Here is a 21,360-nt window from a genome sequence, read left to right on the forward strand (position 1 = left end):
CAATAAATTATATCCAATTTGCAATACAAGTCAAAATCCTCACAATTAGATATTTTTTTCAAAATTGTTCAGCCTCAGTTTAGTGTAGTATTGTGTTGGTTGTAATATAGAATGATTCATTGTTTGTGTTTGTTGGAAAATACATAAATGAGGAACCTAAGAAATAATTGCATATCAAATCACAATTGTAATATTGGTGGAAAAAATTCAATTATTTTCCCAAATCATTAAGCCCTAATATATACAATGGATGGTGGAGGAGCCATTAGCTTGGATGTAGCTTTAGCAATAGTTTTGATCAAATTTGGAAAATATCTTCATTGAAAGAGGAGCTAAGAACCACACAGAAAGCTTTTGTTTGCAGAGAAGATGGTTTTGCTTTTCTCTTGACCTGCCTTGACATGAGTTTTATCCACCAGCAAGCTCCACCATTCATAATGTATGACGGTGTCTTCCTGTGGAGCTCAGGTTACTATCAGAGCTAGGCATGCCTACTAACTCATCTTGTCTTGTCGCTCTGATTGGCTCTAATGAATGTGACAGACAGAATGTTTACCCAATCACCTTCTGAGAATTTTGTGAAAAGTCATGCCATCCCCAAATTATATGAGTTCCCATAATGAAACCCATCAGATTCCCAGAGGACTGTAAAATATGTCTTATACAATGGTTATACGGAACAGTTTATCTGTGGTGTCAGGTTTAGTAAAGGTTACTAAAACAATTTCCTCTCATAAAAGTACTGTAAAGAGTATCAACCGACAAACATTTTACCTGGAAAGGTGTCTGACCACGTTTGTTCTTTGCCTCCCTATTTGCTCCCCTATACAGAAGAACACGGACACAGCTTTCCTGAGAGAAGAGAGAGGTTTACACCAGCCAGATTGGAAAAACAGCTGTCATTATTATGGTAATAATATTCCATATAGAGAATCTGTTTTCATACTTGCCTTGTTGTACAGGGCAGAAATATGAAGTGCAGTGTTCCCTGAGGCATTCTGAGAGGAGGTGTCCGCCCCATAAAACAGCAGATGCTCCAAGTGCTGGGCAAAGCCGTTCTGGCATGCCTTTTAATATCAAGAGTGTGATGGAAATATTGACAAAGTATGAGTACAGGAGAGAGGAATCAAGTTAAAAGGATTTCATATGGGATTGTTTTTCTTCAATCATATTAGGCACTAAAGGGAGAAGATTAAGATAATGCAAAAGAGACTTCCCTTAAAGGAAAGGAAAATAATATCTTTTACATCTGCAATTAGATTCATAATTACTTTTCAGAAAAACAAGTCAAGTCAGTTACAATGCACTATGGTTGGAAAGAAAGAAAAAAGAAAGACATCTAAAAAACTGAAATGAGCTTTCAGCAGCCTGAGAAGTTTCCTCATATTTCTCTGCAGGGACTAAAATATCACAAGATATGTACAAAGTAAAGAAAGATAACACACGGTACAGTAAAACCAAAATAAAATACCATGACAACGGACTCACAGTACAAATTTAACAGAAAGTCACAGAGATGTAATGTGGGCAATGCACCCATATCTACAGTAAGAAAGAGACAGTATGAGAGTCTCTCTCTGAACTGGACTCAGATCGAGGTGACCCACATTTGCACACATTAAAGGAAACATATGTTCATCTGCAGTATAAAGGCCGATGGGGATGATGAGATGGGAGGATGAAGGGTACCTTATGCATTTCTTCCATTCCAAATTCCTCTTCATCCCTGTGCTATGGAGAGAGACAAGGAGGGGAGGGAGCAGAGAGAGGATGGAGAGACGAGTGAGGACGGAGCAGAGGAGAAGGAAGGTGAGAAAATGCTGAGAAAGACCGAGGACATAAAGCACAGAGATAAGATGGAGAAACGACAGAATGGTGGATCACAGAAGTTTTCATGAAAGGAGACAGGGACAGACGACGGTTCACATGAAAATATGAAAGGAAACCATGAGGGAGTCGACGGAAAGATTTGTTCATGTATTTTCTGAGTTCATGTTAAATCTAAGATATTCAGCTGTCCTCTGGTACCTGATGAGACTCGTCCCAGCCATTCTCGTCCCTTGTCCCCATCCTGGCCCTGTAATACAGCAGGGTCTCACAGCAGGAGGTGTCGCCCCCTGTCAGTACAGTGTGGTACAACGGGGTCAGGCCACAGCGGTCTTTGTAATTTGGAGATGCTCCGAGAGACAAAAGAGCCTAAAAGAGAAAATACAATATAAAATGCAGCTTTGGGTTACGAGTGACATTAGTGTTGCTTTTATCAGTAAATTTGTCTATAAGGATTTCTATCACTTGGCTCTACTACCCCATTTGTATTTGGAAATCATGTTGACAGTAATTCATGTCATAATCATCCAACTGGACAGACTAAAAATCATCTTCAATCTATGGATAAAAAAAATATCCCTTTATAAAATCCCAACCAATATTCAGGAGTTCTCTTAAGGAATGATATGTCATTTCTTCTGATCAATTTTGAATTCATTGGATTGTTTGTAGCTTTGTTGTACTGTTCCTAATTCTTAGTTTTTTTTAAATTTCATTGCATTGCTTGTAAAGTTGTTGTTATTTTCATGGTTTTGTTCATACTGTTGTAATGTTGTTGTTTTGTTTGTAATTTTGTTGAATTGTTGGTGATATTGTTGTATTGTTTATATTTTTGCATGATATCTGTATCAGCAGATATGAAACAGTCTGCCTATGTTTACAGCTGGTATATCAGCAGTGAACTATCATTACAGTGTTGTTTATAAATCTTAAAAAGGGGGATGAGGCTTGGTTACTATAACTGTTAAAAGTCTATTTTACATACAATGTTCATGTTCATGTTTTAAATTACTGAATGTCTATGTTTGAGAAGATACATCTATCATCCATTGTTGAATGAAAAAACGTTTGTCTTGTCACATGCCAGTTTCTAAAACACATAAACCTTTATAATAATACCAACTGGACAATGAGAAACTTAGAGACTTAAGGCTGGCTCAGACTACACAATCTTTTTGGTGCCTGTCTTGTCTCGGCCAACAGACTGGCCTTTCTACAAGTGTGATCTGGACCACTCATCAAATGCTGACATCATCACTGTCTCCACGACTGTGTGCAAGTTCACAGGTCGTCAGGTCAAAGAGAGTCAATCATAGTAGATACAACAAACGCGCTCTATGTGCTTGCAGCCTTTTGCTTGGAAAAGAAGATAACAAGAAACAATTATGAACCCAATGAATCAAGAGGAGCACAATATGGATTAACTCTCATTCAGATAGAACTCGAGGTATGAATGTGATAATGTAAAGAAAATAAGCTAGAAGATGATGTAAGAAAAATTCTGACATGCCAGTCTAGTCAAGGAGCTTCTTGTATGTGTCACTGATTATATCTAACTACAAGGGCATTTGTCATAGTCAGGCCTGATGTTTGATAATGAGCTGCCAAAAATCTGGCCAAAGTCGTGTCGTCTGAGCTGGCATTTACGATATTAAAAAAGAAAAAAATGTGCTCATTTAACAGTATTGGTATCAGCTGAAATTTCTGGAAATATGGGTGTATTATAATATCTGCAAAAATCCATGTTGTGCATCCCTTAATTATTTTTTTTTTTGTAAAAAAAAAAAAATACAGAGGCATACTGAATTTGGATCACAAATAATCATCATAAGATATCCTAACTCCTTGTAACAAAAACATCTCTTGTTTTTTAATTTTGGGTTTTTATTTTTCATGTTTAACTAAACTGCAAATTTATAAGATCCATATGAGCCATTAACACGTTTCCAGTACACCCACAAACACTCTGATACATTTTCTCTGTGTGCATTGCATTTTTGTGTAGACTTGTGTAAAATAAATTAATAATTAAACAAAAAAATTATAAGTACAATGTGAAATAGCTATAGTTTTCTAACACGTGTGGGTGTATATAATCTTTCCCTGCATGCAAACTGAGAGGGAAGAATAGAGATCAGACTTTCTCCAAGTCTTGATGCCGCTGCTGATCAGTCCAGTCATAAAGAAATAATACAATAATACTAAATTAATATAATTAAATCTATCCATGTGTAGATCAGTTGTACAGTATCACAAGTTATTTGATAGATCAAATCTAATACCAGCAGATTTACTTATGCTGCATGAGGAAGCTGCAGCTGAGACGGACAAAAAAATGAGTAAAATATTTCCTGGCAAAGAGACTCTAACAAAGCTGTGTCATGTTAAGAAGTTGTCAGCAGTTAAAGAGGCTTTGATATGTTGTCTTTGAAAGAAACTAAGACAGGAACAAGAATTCCTAAAAGGAAAAATCCTCTGTTTTCAAAGTGCAAGTACTCTGTCAGTTCAGTCAACACTCACAACAGCGACAATTGTTTTGTCTGAAGTATTTAAGTACTACTTAAACCTTCTGTAGTGTAATGATTTGCCCTAATTCCTGCAGCATTTACACCAGTCGTTTACCGTATTTCAGTACAACAGGAAAGAGTTTTACTGAATTTAATGTTCCAACTATGTAAGCTCTAATAAAGATAAGAAACTATTTTATCCTTCTTGAGAATACTGTTTGCGACTTTGATTCAAGGTCCTTACCAGCAGCCCAGCATGATTTTGTGCCCTGACAGCTTTGTGCACTGCTGTCAGGCCATCTCTGCTTCTGAAGTCCAAATGAGCGCCACCCTGAAACAGCACCCTGATGCCCTCCACCGACAGGCCAGACTGGGCAGCAACAGAGAGCGGGGTCTCTAACCCACAGAAGCAGGGACGGGTCATGAAAGACAGCAGGTAAAAAGGTCAGTGAAAGTGAAAATCATCCCTCTGCTTCTCAGTTAATTTCACATCATACCTAGATGTGGCTTGGAAAAACTCAGAGCAATGCAGTAATCTCATAGTTGATGCAAACTCACCTCCACTGTCAGGGTCATGAAAATTTGGATCAAGACCTTTATCGAGGACTTTTGCCATTTTATCGATCGCTCCAGTCTGAATGTACTCCAAGAACTTCTTCAGACTGGCCTGAGACAGACAGAGGAGGAGGGAGAAGGATGTCAGTATGTGGAGATGAAAACAGTGGAGTAGTGATGTTAAATAGACACAAGAAGAAATACCTTCGTGCTGAGTTTGGACAGAGCCTTTTCATCCAGATTTGTCTGTTTATAAACTCTGGTTTTGTACCTAAACTGAGGAGTAGAAAAATTAAAGTGTGAAAAGTATGATTCATCACACTGCAGAACAGTTCAGTTTATCACAAAACATGGAGGGAAAATGAAAACATCACTCTTTGTTCTTTAAATCTATACTCATTGTGGGCTTTTATAATGGTAGCGGTGTTGTTTTGAGGATTTTTTTTTTAAATTAAATTTGTCTTTAATCATGTAATTATAATGGTTTGGAATAAATAGAGTGACAAACTGTCGAATTTTGAAGGTCAGCCCGGAAATTAGCATCATGTGGGATTTACGGATAAAAGCCTTGGGGTTATTTTCTTGTAGTCTGTAGTTTATCCATGGGTGTTTAGATACACTGAAAATAAACTACATGGTGAAAAAGTTTATGACACTAACAAGTCTCGTTCCTGAAGATTGTTTTTTTTAAAAATGTCTACTACTTTACTAAATGTTGAACGCCACAGTAAAACGTCTTTACTAGACTGTAGAGGAACAACACCATGGTCGACTGACTTCTTAGTTATCACCGCTAAGTTTCCAACTGCTAAATGCAATCTTGCCTCTTCAATAAAAGACTTTCTTCTTGCTTTGACAAACAAATACTGAGTTTGAGTCGGTTTAATTTTACTGAAAGCATACACCGGGTGAAAAGCAGACAGGTGGACGAGTTGCAGTGTTCAACGTGAAGACGTTGTTTCAACGCTCAGCTAGCCTCTTGGTAGCGACTTCCTTTTGAAAAACGTGAAACAAGCTTAGACTTCACAAGCGAGGAACATATATACTGCATAAAGTTATGTATGGACAACTTACAGTTGAATCGCTTTACATGGTCTTTACCACAGACATAATTTCAGTCATAGTTCTGACCAAAAACTTCTTCAAAAATCCGGCAGACCTCGAGATGATGACACCGGAAGTGCTAAAATGCTTATAAATTTAGAGAACCATTGTTGAGTTATTAGGGAACCTCGCATTCAAATTACATACAGGCACAAGTAAACACTCTCACACTACTACTACAACTACTGCTACTGAATTTGTGTCTTTTAAAACATTTTGTTAGGTGAAGCTTAATCAAAGGTGTAAATAAAACAAAAAAGATTAAATGGCGAAACTACTATGGTGCTACTGATGCAATGCACCTGAGCCCACGCTATTAGGGAAAAGCCATAGCAACCGTGATCACCATACCTGCCATCTCGAGAGAGCGTGAGAGAACCCCCTTGTGGTCACTCAGTATAATTATTAAAGCTTCATCCTTTTCTCAGGTGTGCTTGGTGAATCAAACCAATCATTGCCTGGGCTCCCCTCCCTTAAAATCCATTTGATTCCTGTCTCTAAAAAGAAAATTATAGTCCTACTAAAATTAAATTACTCATTATAACTGAACAATTTGTAACTCAAGTTGACTTCATGTAACATAACTTTAGTTAAATAGTTCAGTTGCTTGTCACCAATTAAAGCAATTTAAAAAATAAAGACAACAAACCAAAAGTTTCACAGGTTGTCTGGTGTTTATTCTTCAGGATTTTTGACAAGGTTTAACTGAACAATAACTAATCAGAATAGCTTCCATCTCATATAAATCAAAGGAGGGAATTGATCCAAATTTGACATAAAGCTTTTAGCTGTATTTTAAGCACATGGAGCTGTCATTTTATAAATAAAAAAGAAAGTTATAAATAAAGACACAGGACAGTTTTATTATAACCACAAAAATAAGTGATTTCAGACTGTTTTGGGGGAGCCCTTAAATATCATCTCAGCACCCCTTGAAACATATTATTTTGCAATTATTTTGAATGCAGAATAGTAATGATCAGTGCCACAGGCGGAGCGAGGAGGTGGCTTATAGGGCTTTAGCCCCAAATGTCATTTCAGAAGCCCAGAATCTTTTAGGTAAGTAAAAAATATTTTTCTCAAGAGTGTTATGATGTATAATTGCAGAGAGAAATAGATGATAATCAAAGAAATGAACCTTGCTAGTCAGAACATGACATTTTCATTCTTGTAGCTGAACTGACCATTTTTGTAACTCTTAACACTTCATACACACACTGCACAATAAAGATTACTCAACATTGTGTTAAATTTAAACTTTTTCTTCTCTTTTTGTAATCAGTTTTTTAAATCATTTTTTAAGAAAGTATATAATAAGGTTGTACATAGTGTTCTGTCCCATTAGAAGCAATATACAGAAGGGAGAGATTATTTGCATACACATTCAGCAATATTGAATAGAGGATCAATGAATAATAGGCCAAAAGAAAGCATGCAAAATCAAGATAACCCTATCCCTCTTTTCTCAATCATCCCAACACAAGTACACATAGAACAAAAGTAAAATAATATATAATACACCTCATCCAACCCATATCCACTGACCAACCTGTCCCAGATACCCACCCAGCCCACCCCAAGGGCCCCAAGGATGGACAAAAAAAGTAATAAAGCTGTTGATAGTAAAGCCTTAAGAGTACTTATGGTATCAAACCAATGTGTTACATTATCAGGTTTAGCATGGTGCATTTCTGCTGCCCAGCATTCCATGTTTGCAATATCAATAAAATCCAACAACCATTTCTGGTCTGGATTCATTGTCAGTCAAAGTCTACATCATACATACAGTACAAGTTTAATTTGCCACAGTGTTCTTATGTGGTCATGTAAGTGCTTCAGAGCTTATCTTTTCAGCAGAAACAAAAAAAAAGAAGAGCATAAAAAGATGTCAGTCCTCTAAAGCCTTTTTAGTCACAGATAAACATTATCAAAAAGATCTGAAAACTGAGATCAGCAGGGTTTTGCCTTTCCTGTCCACTCTGATTGGGAATTTGCGTCACTGCAAACCACCTGACTGTGTGTCTGCATGATTACTGAGCTGTTATGAACCATTCACAAGTTCTGATGTGTGGAGATGAGAGGAGAAATCTCAGCTCCTGTGTAGCAGCTGACAGTAAAGATGAACCAAATATCACACCTCAGACAGCCAGAGAGCAGCTGTTTATTTCAGACACCGGATGTGTTTGACCAGGGAATACCAGCAATCTGGCTTCAGATGTACGATAAAATAAAAACATGCCATTTGGTAAGCGGTGAAATACAATCACCAGTGCCCAGACTATTATTCTATCCAAGAAATGATCTGTTAATGCATTTCCCCTAATTCATTATTCCTCTCTTGTGTGTTTAATACATGCAGTCAGTGAGCTGTGGGGATACATCCTGCAGAGGAGCAGAACTTAGTGACAAGGTCGAATCAGTAAAGGGACGTGTCCTCATCTGGAACTTTGTCAACAATGTGCAAACTCTGGTTTGGAGCCAAACTGCAGGGTAGTTTTTCTGCCCCACCCTGCTCTTAGCATGTACAGCTGCAAAGCCACCAGAGGGCACTGTGGAATCATCTTATCACAGCAGGAGAATTTCATATTGGACGTAATCTCACAAAATAAGTCCATAAAAGGAGAGTAAATTATTTGAATATTGAATATTAAGAGAACGCATTTAGGCTGTGATGTTATTTTTTTCAATAATGTCTTGAGTTATCTCACAGGACTGATCATCCTGGAAGAACCCTAAAAAGGCTATGAATACTACACAGTTTAAACAATGAAAAACAGTTTACAGAGAAACTACAAAAGGTTATACAGGTACACTACCTTTACATAGCCTTTTGGTAGTTAAGTTTATTATTGAGTTTCATTTTTAGACTTTTTATGCCTTTGTTAATGAAATAGGACAGTAGATAGAGTCTGAAACTGAGGCAGGAGAATGACTTATAAACCTGTGGGAAAGAAGCCGCAGGTTGGAATATGAATCTTATCCAACTGTGGGGAAAAGTCCTCTGTATGTGAATGTTGCAGGCATAACCACTTGGCTACGTGGTCCAAGGATGTAGTGTTTTTTTAGAGCAAATTGATGAATGATGACAAAACTCAGACTAAGAATTCTATAAAATTATCAGGAAGATGAAGCGTGCACAAAGTCCCAGCAGTTGTTACCGCTGAGGAACTTACAGTGATCTCTTTTCCATAAAAATATATGCAGTTCACATTTTTATTTCATAGTTCTAAACTAAATACACTGAACATTTTTCAGCTTTAAGGCCAACACTGCAAAGCTTCATACCTTACCATATTCATTAACCTAATTTCTGGTTGAAAATACCTAAATACACATAATATAAGCCATATCTACCAGAAAAGTCCATAAAAATCTTATTTCAAGATATTACATTAAAAATACGGCATAAATTGCTTGCATTAAGTAAAAATATCTATCCATGCTGCATGCAGAATTACATTATTACATCTCTTGGCATGAGATTATGTACTTAGTAAATCTGACATTCCTGGGTATGACCCTTACCTCCAGGTAAGGCACCCCCTTCTCATAGGTCTGTGAGTAGTCTCGCAGTGCCCTCTCCTCCTCCAGGAACTTGGCATCCCGTCCATCTCCAGCTGGCTGGAAGAGGCCATAGTTGTAGGCGTCCCACAGCGACTCATTGAGGGAGCAGATGATCTGTTGCTTAGCGTTCCACACGGTGCAGTCTGGGTCAAACTGGACACACCTCTGATAGACAAACAATGAGGACAAGTCAGTTGGAGGTTAGATGCATTGATTATAAATGGGTCATAATGAGAATGACTGCAAAAATGTTTTTCTATAATGTAAAAAATTAGAAAGGACTTTTATGTGTTTAGGTGTTAGTCTGGACTTCAGTTACACAGTTTCTGGGATTAGATGTTATAGTGCTCTTTTGTAATGCTAGTGAGTGAGTGAGTGAGTGAGTGAGTTGGTTAGTTAATTATTTGGTCATAAGAGAAGAACCTTTACTGATTTTTTTCAATTTGCCATGTCATTAAACATACTTATACTCTAAAGGTTTATTTTGGGGCTTTATGCCGTATTGATAGGACAGTGGATGGAGTCAGACACAAGGATGATAGAATAGAGAATGAAAGGAGGGAAAGGAGCTGCTGGTTGGAATCAAATTGTCATTCTCATATAAACACATCTGGCATGAGACAAAACACATGCTCCTTCTCTCTGATTTACGTAAACTCTCCTTCGATAAATCACTTCTCCCTGCACATACTAAACAAATGTGACAGACTGAATTTTATTTGCCTGTTTTTATTTTATTTGCTCGTATAAAGGAAAGTGAAACTAAAATGAATACATTTTGTGAATAATCCAGTGATAGAGGAAATGCAAATGCTTCAAAACCAAGAGAAACTTTATAACTATGTAAACATTTTTGAATTTTACTAAATTCTTGCTACTGCTGCTGCTGAATGGAAGTATCGTGTCAGAGCGTATTCATTCATATCATTTCTCAGCCTTTTGTAGGCCGCAACACGAACACCACAGAATAATGTCACACTATCCTGTTAGAGACATTCCCTGAGACATCAGTGATTAAAGGTTTTACTATTAGTCAATTATAGACACAAGTGTTTGCCGTTATAGTTTCTGTCAACTTGGCTCCAGCCAAAAAATGTGATATTGATTCAAAATAGGATTGCACAGCTCCTACGGCCACCAACACTTTGCAAATGAATCAGAAGACTCTGTCCAGGGCACCGGTTTAGCTCAGTTGGCAGAGCTGGGGCAGAATCCCGTGGCGGCATTCCTCCACTGGTCGCAGGTTTGAATCCCAATCCTGACGCATGTAAGTTGCATGTCTTTCCCCTCTCTCTCCCTGATTTTTCCTGTCTCTCTTTAGCTGTTCTGTCAAATAAAGGCAATAAGCCAAAGATATACATTTTTGTTTCTTTAAAAAAAGACACAGTCTAATTTATAAAACACACAGGAATAGTTCAGTGCACCCTTTACTACACAACAGAACCAAAAGCATCGCTGCCCACAGACGCAGAAACCCCCAGAAGCTAAATCATGCAGACAGTTTGGGAAACTTACCCTTCACATGCATTCAGGCCACTCTGCAAAGGCATCTAACTTCTAAACAGTGGTGCTAATTGTCACACAAAAATAGAGTGAAAAATTATTGTCTCTGAGAACTGGTGATGCTCAAACATTTGACATGTCAAATACAGCAGAATTAGATTTTTTTTTTTTTCGTTTCAGAAAATATTTATTATGCCTGTAATAAATGGGAACCAAATAAAGACCTTCTACTGATGTTATATATCAATCATGGTCAATATAGTTTGGCTTTTTTGAACAAAAAAATACAAAAAACCTCCTTGATGTCACCTTGAATTGAAATATGTAATGTAAAATAAATGACTGGAAAAATATACACCCCCTTTAAGTCAGGATTTAGTAGATGCACCTTTGGCTGCAATCACTGCACTGAGTCTGTGTGAGTAGGTCACAATCAGGCTTCCACATCTGGACTTTGCAATTTTACTCCATTCTTCTTTGCAAAACGGCTCAAGCTCTGTTAAATTGCGCAGGTAATAAGCTTGAACATCTTTTTTTCAAGTACAGGTCTGGGATTTGTTTCATTTTACCCTCTACCTTTACAAGCCTTTTAGGGCCGGCTGCCGTGGAGCATCCCCACAGTGTGATGCTGCCACCACTGTGTTTCACAGTGAGGATGGTGTTTTTGTGTTATGTGCAGTGTTTGGTGTCCACCAAACATAGCATCTTGTCTGATGGTCATAAAGCACCATGGAGTCCCCCACATACCTTTTAGTGAACTCCTTGCTTCTCTTCCATAAAGCTTTGACTGGTGACACCCGGGCAACAGTTGTTGTATGCAGAATCTCTCCCATCTCAGCTGCTGAAGCTTATAACTCTGTCAGAGTAGTCATAGGTGTCTCTCTCACTACTCTTTGCACAGTCACTCAGTTTGTGAGGACAGCCTGATCTAGGCAGATTTACACATGAGCCATATTCCTTCCTTTTTTTGTATCCATCCCCTGACCTATTACCTTGTAAAGCAGATGGATTCGCCCATTTCCTTGTTTCTCACTGGTGAATCCATCTTGCGAAGCTCCCATCTGTACAGATTGGGTTCCGTCAGAAAGTGACAGGACTATTCAGGAATAAGAGGCAGTACTTTTGGGCACAGCGGAGTCGTTACCGAATGGCGGAAGAGATTAGTGTGAATGCTACTATAGTGTCATTTTTTATCAGAACTTGATGACACTTCTTCGTTTAAAGAAGAACAAAGAACAGCAGTGAGTTGTTTTCTTTTCAAAAATGACAAAAGTCGTGTACTGACACTTCTACAGTCGCCATGGTTCGCGTTATGCAGTTCTCTATGGAGTTTTTCTTGGTAGCGGTGCACACCTATGACGTCACGTTTTTTGTTGCTCTGATTGGCATTTAAAAACGTACATCCAATCATCTCCTGAGTTTTTTTTAAAAGGCTCTGCCCTCTCCCAAACACTGTCTATGGGAGGTTTTCCAGATGGATGTGTGAAACAAATCCATCTGCTGTGTCAGGTTACATATTTCGATAACATTTTCCATTCCAATCCAACTTAAAGTGTTCTTTTGTCTTCATGGTATAATGGTAGCCAGGCATTTAGATTAACCGGTGACTAGACCTTCCAGAAACAGGTGTCTTTATACTACAATCACTTTAGACACATTCACTGCACTCGGGGATCCACATTTCACTTATTGTGAGACTACTAGTACCAGCTGGCTTGACCTCTGTTGAATGAGGTCGGTCACTTTAAAGGAGGTGAATATTTATGCAGTCACTTATTCAACATTACATATTTTTATTTAATTGATATTGATTTGTAGAACTCTGTTTTGACTTTGAAATTTAAGATGTTTTTTGGTAACTTTTTTAGGTTAAGGGAATATTGACCATGATTGATTTATTAAACCAATGAAAGGGTAAAACATCTGGGGTATTTTTTATATGCACTTTACATTAATTTAAAAAGGACTTCTACTACTCATCTTTTTTAATTGTGAGCCCCCTGCTGGTGTATTTATAGTGTATATATGTATATATGTATGAACATATTTGTTTTAGGTAAATAAGAAAATTACCTCCAAAGAATCTGTCTTTGGGAAAATATAACAAAGTAATTAAACAGAGAATAAATAAATCAAATATTTTTTTCTTGTAGTGTTGATTAATGTTTTGTAAAGCCTGCACATGCACACAATGGCATCTAAACTTAATCTCAGATACATTTCTCCAGTTTGGTTTAATATCTGACAATGACATTATAATATTATGGATTTTATAACGTAGGATGATGTCTGAGATCAGTTGGTGAAAGATGAAGGAACAAGATGTGGTGTGTGCAGAATATGAATGCATAACTTTTGAATAATTAATCCTCATGGAAATAAGATGACTTAGGCTGTCCTCATAGTGTGTGCTATCGGGATACTCCAGTCTGGCTCATATTTATCTCCACACCACTTTATTTTTCCATGAACTACAGATCCTATACTGGGATAAATATTTCCCTTTGGTTATGTTGTCTTTGATCTCTGCACGCATAATGTCAGATTTGCACCACAATCCACAGGAGAAAGAGCAAACCAGTTGGAGAGAAAAGCTCTTTTTTCCTCTTACTGTACGTCTGAATGTGATACACCAGAGGCTCTGGGGGCCACAATGAAAAATACCCTGGTGTTTAATGCGTATGCAGTGTGCCTAACTTGATTTCATGGTGATTTGTGCACTGTCCATTACTCCATTTCCTGCATTTCCAGTGAAAGACCATCTTTTTGTCCTTTGTCTTATTAAAGCTCGTAGCCGGAGGGAGGGCAGAGCTGACCTGAAGCATTGCATGAGATGTATGCATCAACGCTATTGTTCTATTTCAGAGAAGTGTAAGTGAAACTGCACAGCTCAGCACACTTTCATATCCCCTCTCTCCCCCCTTCCCCTCCCCTTTCCCGCTAGGTTGCACTATCTGATAGTGTAGCCAACTCTATTGGCATGGCAACCAGTTCATTAGTGAAGGCAGGCACCCGTTGCCGTAGCAATGTCTTGGTGGTCCCTGGGAGGTAAACCACAGGATGAGGAAATGCGTGTGCGTGAAAGCGTGTACTTATGAGTGAGATGTAAAGCATGTCTGTTCATGTGCATGTGTAAGAGAGGGAGAGATTGATTGGCTAATCCCTGGGAGAGAACACTAATGTGTCTATTGCATATATGCATGGATATACGTCTATATATGTATATGAATATATATGTCTGATATAATATCTACTGGATATAAGTGACACTGCTCTCTCTGACTTCTATTTTACACAGGGGGCCTCACATCAGAGTCTGCTAAGGGCCTCACTTTGGCCAGGGGTGGCCCTGACTATAATAATTTTGTTCATATAATTGTTGATGACCTGTTAGATGAGGTGAATCAGCTGGTTGAGCTAATGTTATTGTTGAAATACCCCCTCTTTACCAGACTCCTGATTGTTACATGCATAGGCAGGGCCTTAAATCCAATAAAGGGAACCAGCTCAGCTGTGTAGTTTCTCTTTGAACAAAGTAGCTGGCTGCAGCATGTTGGCCTCCTCAACCAAATCATTTGAACTGATTACCTGAAATACAAACCAGTCAAACTATTTCCCTAAATAAAATGAAGCGGGCTGCTACTGAATTCTCCTCTGATGCTCATTTGTTTTGATGGACAAACTGCCAAACTCACATAAGCGTGGGCAATTAAACAGCCAACATTAGCTCAAGCTCACGTGGGTGCTATTTAACTATGCTATCCCTTAATAATTTTTGTGTGTGAATTAGTTGCATGGGTTAATATAATATATAGTGTTAGCTGCTCTAGGTCTGTGTAAATGTGTAAATATATGGTCCTCTGCTTTTTGGTGTGTTGGGGTGTCAAACGATGTTGCACTCACTGATTTATCACATTATCATTTGCGCAGTGTATTGATAAAATAAACATATAAAATACTTTTTGGTATCATTATTTTATGACAACAAATGTAAATCAATTTATAATCCACACAAGGCAACTTTCTGACATTATGCAAAGCATAATAATAATGATAATAATAATGATAATAATAATGATAATAATATAGCCTAGTATTTTAAATTGCTATTTCCTAAAATTATAGGCCTCTGAGGTTCTGCCTGACAGCACAACTAGTAATACATCTGCTAAACCATAAGGATCCAGTAGAAGCTGAATCTCAGAGAAGAGGGCTGTATATTTACCTCCACCACCACAAACATATATGCACGTAACCTTGCAAAGCAGATAAATACACCCGTTTCTCACTGGCGAATCCATCTTGCAAAGCTCCCATCTGAACCGTTTGGGCCCGGCCAGAAAGTGGCAGGACCAATCAGCGACAAGGGGCAGTACTTTCAGGCGCGGCAGAGTTGTGACGGAAACAGGCAGCAGCAAGAGGCCGGTTCAATTGGTGGAAGAGCTTAGCATGGATGCTTTTAAAGCGCCAGTTTTATCAGAACTTGACCACATTTCTTCATTAAAAGTAGAACAAAGAACAGCAGTGAGTTGTTTTCTTTTCAAAAACAAAAAGGGTCAGGTTAAATTGACCTATGGCTAAGTCCCGCCCTCAAACGCGATGAGCCAATCACAGTGCATATACACTCCAATACACTCGGACATCCATTGAAATGAATGGGAGAAAGTCAGTTTTTGTCCGGTTTTATGAGGCTTTCTTTGAGATTTTAAGTTAAAAAAGGTGAAACGGTGTTCATGGGGTACATGCGACTCCAGCACAAGGTATCCTGAGAGTCTGGGTGACGGAGTGTATTTTTTACCCTTTCCTAAGCTACATCTAAACCGAGAAAAGTGTCTTCTTTGGATAAAGGTGTTGCAGTAGACCACAACATCAACTCAACATAGATAAAATTAACATCTGTTCCAAGGTAAGCCAACATCGATTTTATCGATATTTGAGGCAACATATTGTGACTTTGCTGGAAAGAAATATAAGTTATTTTTAACATCTCTAACGTTAGCTAAAGTTAGCCTAACGTTAGCTCCTAGCTGCGTTGTTTGTTGTGTCACGTTGTTTGTTGGGAGTTCGTTGGCATTTTTTTTTTTTGTTCTAGTTTTTGTACTTTGGTGATCGTGCATCATTATTAGCTGTTGTCCAAAGGTCTCTAGTTAAACTAACGGTGACTTCTGGAGCTTAGCTTCATGAACTTATCTGTAAAAGCTGAGATAACAAAGGTTGGCAGACGTTATGCTGAATGATTCAGTGTAAATACTGTAGCACCAAACTAACGGAGAGACACTCTCGGTAAAGATGGTAAAAAGGTCATTATATTTTTGTCATATTGTGAGCCAAAAACCTTAACTTCAGTGGCACTTTGATGCTGATCCTCTATCTTGTGGTTTGAGATTGTGATGGCAACGAGATGTGGTTTATCACGTTTGCACTGGGACCTGTAAATTTTGGCTTTTAACTTTTATCAACCATCTCGACAATAAAATGATTAATATATCCCTCCAATGCGTAGTTTAGACCCTTTTGGTGACTTCTAGATGATATGTGATCTTTCGGTCTCCAAAAATCATCATTGGCCTCCTGTGAAATGTCTCCTACTGTCACAACTGCAATAGCGTCTGTCAGTGAATGTTCATTGTTTCGAGTGAGTGGAAGGGGCGTGGCTTAACCATAGGTCAACTGCACCAGGTGTGTACCCAGTCACCCATGGGCATGAAATCCACTTGCATTGCCTTGCATAGTGGACCTGCCTTTGGCAATATGGTGGCAGCATCAAGAAGAAAACAAACCTCCGGTATGGAGGTGAGGTATGGTGGTGCGCATTGTCTGCAGCATGGTGCTCTTGACTTAAACTGGATGGTTAAATCTCCATAATATATATTATTTTTACTATTATTTATATATGCTGCCTTTTTGGTCATGAACACCCTCAGTCTTACAGTTCTTTTACTGAGGGTAAATATTCATCTGTGTCTCTTTACTATCATGTCAGCTGTGAGGTTTGAGCTATGGAGGGATTTTTGGAGGTGTAGAAGCTGAAAAAGACACTTGTGGTCTCAGCCAAAGAAGCACAGATGCCTTAAACATATCCCTTCCTTTCCAGTGTCACTCACTTCCTCAGCTCTCCCCAAACTCATTAAAAACCTATTAGATAATTAGCAATTACTGTTATATTGAGGACAGATTAGCTGACATGTAGAACAATCAGCATGTGCAGGGAGTTGGAGATGAAGGAGGAAAGATGTGGGGAGGGGTAACAGTGTGGCCCCTGTTCTCACCTGGATATTGTATGTGTGGGCTGGCCAATTCTCGCCTCCAGCCACTGTACAGATGTATGCTAGTGTAAGTGTGAATTGATACTACCTTCAGTTTTGGGAACTAATTATAACCAGAGCTGACCCAGGGCAGATGCTAACACATTGATATCGACAGAATTTTTCTGCCCTTGCAGGTTGTTTAACACAAGTCAAGCTCTGCATTTATCCCTGCTTCCTTTTGAGATTCATCTCTGGGATTTTGGGACGGCTGCACTAAAAAAAGCTTTGAAATAAGAGATGTGCTTACACAGTTGTGCACACTGTTTGGCTCAAGTAAAAATGGCATGCATGAAGTACCCAAGGGTTTTTCTCAGGGATTAATTTGAAACAGATGTAGAGTCAACGCCACAGCGAAAAAGGCATCTCTAATTTAGGAATGCAAATGACTGAATTTGGAAAGAAAACATGTTTGCATTTTTTCAGCTTTAATAAGGAAACTCCTAGCAGAAAAATGGAAGATGAACACAGAGGAAAGGGCTCACTGGTTATGATTTGTAGGAGTAATCATTTGGGGAAGGTGGCAACAAAAAGAGGCTTGATAAACTGATTCAAGTTAAAATCCCAGATATAAATTTCTATAATTCTTAATCTTTCAGTGTCCAAATTCAATTGTTTTTAGACATCTTCTCAAATTGTCAGTTTGAATACATCCAACCTGCTGCTGTCTGTTTCTTCTATATGCAGCTTCTCCAAAATTGAAATAACTCACATCATATGTGATGTTTATGTGGAAGTGTTGGACATACAAACATTCAGCCTGTCCCATTGTCACTAGGGGTGTGACGAGATCTCATGCCACGAGATCTTGCGAGATCAAAATGTCACGAGAGTACTCGTCGTGGAAAAATCTATCTTGCAAAATCAATATTGCGCAGACAGTAGGAGCAGCAGCTCTCTTGACAGAAAACAATACTAAACTGGTTATTATAAAAGATCACATATTATACATATATTATAGTCTATTCAATACAAGAAAGCTTTCTGTGACAGAAAAAAAATGTTCTCGCTTTACTCCAGGTCTGTTTCGGCATGGCTTTCCAATCATGGCGGTGGGCTTGTCCTGTGTTGTCTGCCGTTAGCTGTTAGCTTGGACGTCGCCTGTAAGACCGCTGCAGTTTACTCCAACCTGGACCGCTGTTCTTCTTAAAACCAGAGCACAGAGCCACACTGACAGCTTGTCTTGTGCAGAGAATATATTTCATGATTTGAAACTCATGCACAATCTTTGTTTTTTAATTTTTCCATCATGATCTCCTCTCCCCTTGTCACTCTTTCTCCTATCGTCCCTTTCTCTTTGACCATTCGTGTGTCTTTTACGCAGCAGCATCGGCTGCTCCCCTCTCATCCTCGTCTGCTTTCATGCTGCATAAGAGTGACACACACAAACACGACACTCACGCACACACCTTCACTGAAACGCACGCTAACATGTTCATAGTGTAGACCTCAGGCTTCTATCTGTTGAGGGCAAAAGTTTCAGAATACTGGAGGACTTTCTCCTCTTAAAGCTCCTCTCTGACCACAGAGGACCAGGGCGACAGCACTGTGTGTGCGCTCCAGCTGTGTCGCCCACGTGAGCCAGGGGTGTGTGCTATGTTAAAAAATATTTGGTAAATATTCCCTTTATACTATATGTTTATGGGGAACAAATAAATGTTAAAATCTCCGCATTTGTGTTGTTAAGAGAAAATTACTGAAACGGACACCAACTCCACTGTGTCTATTTCAGGTAATAATAATAACAATGTAGAAAAAGCTATGTTCTCGCTGATGGCCTTGTTTGCTTTATAGCTCATGTGTGTCTGTGCTGATTTCAGTTTGTTTCTTAGTCATTATACATCTCCTCATACGGGCTTTAACTGTAAATATACCAACTATTGTGAATATTTTGTGGTGTCTATCATTAAAATGCTGTTACTCACCTCATCTAACACCAACTCTGTTACAATAATCATAAGTATTAAGAAACTACAAAAGTAGTCTGATGTGCTTATTATTGTCTTGTGTAATGCTGAGTCATAAAGAGTCACCATAGATCTTCTGCCACTTTTTGAATGTTTGTCACTAATCTAAATGCCTGCAGATGTTGTTTCATTATTAGAGAGTTTTAATTCGGATAAAGTACAAGATTTTCAAAGAAAAAAAAGCTGTAACAAGTTTAGTTTGTATATTATTGAAAAAGAATTAGAGCAAAAGTTATATAAGCTGAATGCTTTTCTGCCCTTAAGTCATCTGAACTATTACAGATGCTGAAATTGTGTTGTCCAATTGAAGCTCCTCTCTTTGAGGCAGTAAATCAGAGAGACTTTTTATCTTCTGGCTCCACAGCCTCACAATCAAAGATGAAACAGTCTGACCAATATTGTTCAGATCTGCTTTAGAAAATAAGTATAAAAACAGAGATCTGAAGTCACTGTTTAACCAGCTGATCCTCCAATACATGTATTTTAGCTTCTTCTTTACATGATCTTTAGAGTGATTTTCTTTGTTGTTGTGTTTTGTCTGTGAAACTAAAACTAACTTTTCCCCTTTCTCCTGCAAGTAGAAAATTAAACACACCTTATCTTTTATATCTTTATGAGAATTTCTAAAGCATTCATGCTTTTATCAGTTTTTCCCACACTGCTATTTTGTAGTTGTTTGTTCATCAGCCTGTCCAATATCAGCATTCTTTTTTACATCATATTTACTGCCTCAGATTGGACAAGGTTTCAGAGACTGGTGAGATCGAGGGGAATGACATGCAGGAAAGGCACCACAGACTGAAATGAACCCAGGCTGCCAGCTTCAAGGGCAGCAGCCTCTGTACATAATGCACACATAATGTCTGCTCAGTGTTGCATCCACACCACAGTTTTGCTCTGACTGTTGGTGCAACCTCACACACTGGGTCTTTTTCTGAAGTTCAACTCAGCAAATTGCAGATGGATTATGAGATCACAAGTTCATGCAGGAATAAAGAGGAAACATACAAACAACATGGTACTTTGCACATCTGCAGTTGATCTGCTGTTGATTCCTGTTTTGATGTAGTGTTGTTATTAGATGAGGTAAATGATTGGCAGTTATACCTGGTATGTTATTTTTTAATTGACCTCATGCTCTCTGTGTTCCTGTGTGTTTTCCTGTTTTGGTCAGGTCTGTTTCTGAAGGTTGACACGTCTATCTTGGGCAGAACAACAAAAAGGAGTAGAAATTCTGGCCCATGCTGGAGACAACCCACTGTGTATGTTGTGGGATTAATTGACCTGAAGGGGCAGGATTTGTCTGCATGGATAAACAAACGCTGCAAGACAGACAATTTTGAAATTGATACGGTACCGTATGAAATGATTCAGTGTGATATGATATCATAAGATATGATAGGACTTGACATGATACGATATGGCATGGTACAATATGGCATAATGCAGTATGAAATGATACAACATGAGATGATATGATCTGACATAATACCATATGGAATGATGCGATACAATATGACCCAGTATGATGTGACACGATATGGAACAGTACAAGATGTACCGTGCTTGACAAATTTATTAGACCACCTGTCATTAAAGCGAGATAACATAAATATTTTAGAAATCTTTCAAAAACTTGTTTAAAACTAAAAATGTTATTTATTGGGCAAATAACAAACAACTAAATAGTCCTTTTTCACATATAATAAGCAAAAAACTTCATATTTTGTATGGCCTCCTTTGGCCTTAATAACAGCTCACATTCTTGCTGGCATTGTTTTTATGTGCTTTTCCACAGTCTCTTTTGTAATTGAGTTTCAAATAGTTTCTAGCTGTTACCAAGGACTTGCTTTAGATTAAACTTTTGTGCCATCAATCTTTGAATCTACTAAATCCCAAATTTGTTCAATAGAATTCAAATCCTGACTTTGACTCGGCCAGCCCATCAGTTCCAGTACTCCAGATTCCTTTATCTTGGTCAAATAGTCTCTGTACAGCTTTGAAGTATGCTTGGGGTCATTGTCTTGT

General features: G+C 38.3%; 1 protein-coding gene across 2 annotated transcripts in view; it reads right to left on the reverse strand.

Annotated features, from left to right (window-relative positions):
* The window catches only part of LOC121528382 (SH3 and multiple ankyrin repeat domains protein 1-like), a 64,309-nt gene that overhangs the window by 39,691 nt on the left and 3,258 nt on the right, over positions 1–21,360 (reverse strand). Inside the window, exons 2-9 of one of the 2 annotated variants that reach the window (XM_041815824.1) lie at positions 9,519–9,722; positions 5,094–5,165; positions 4,893–5,001; positions 4,579–4,730; positions 2,029–2,196; positions 1,690–1,731; positions 951–1,067; positions 775–852 (exon numbers count right to left, since the gene is read on the reverse strand). In XM_041815824.1, the coding sequence (XP_041671758.1) occupies positions 775–852; positions 951–1,067; positions 1,690–1,731; positions 2,029–2,196; positions 4,579–4,730; positions 4,893–5,001; positions 5,094–5,165; positions 9,519–9,722 (942 nt within the window). Of the gene's footprint in view, positions 1–774; positions 853–950; positions 1,068–1,689; positions 1,732–2,028; positions 2,197–4,578; positions 4,731–4,892; positions 5,002–5,093; positions 5,166–5,963; positions 6,055–9,518; positions 9,723–21,360 lie in introns of those variants that run through there. The other variant, XM_041815823.1, reaches the window with a different exon arrangement.

The sequence above is a fragment of the Cheilinus undulatus genome, linkage group 20 (genome assembly GCF_018320785.1).
Source record: "Cheilinus undulatus linkage group 20, ASM1832078v1, whole genome shotgun sequence".
Taxonomy (NCBI): domain Eukaryota; kingdom Metazoa; phylum Chordata; class Actinopteri; order Labriformes; family Labridae; genus Cheilinus; species Cheilinus undulatus.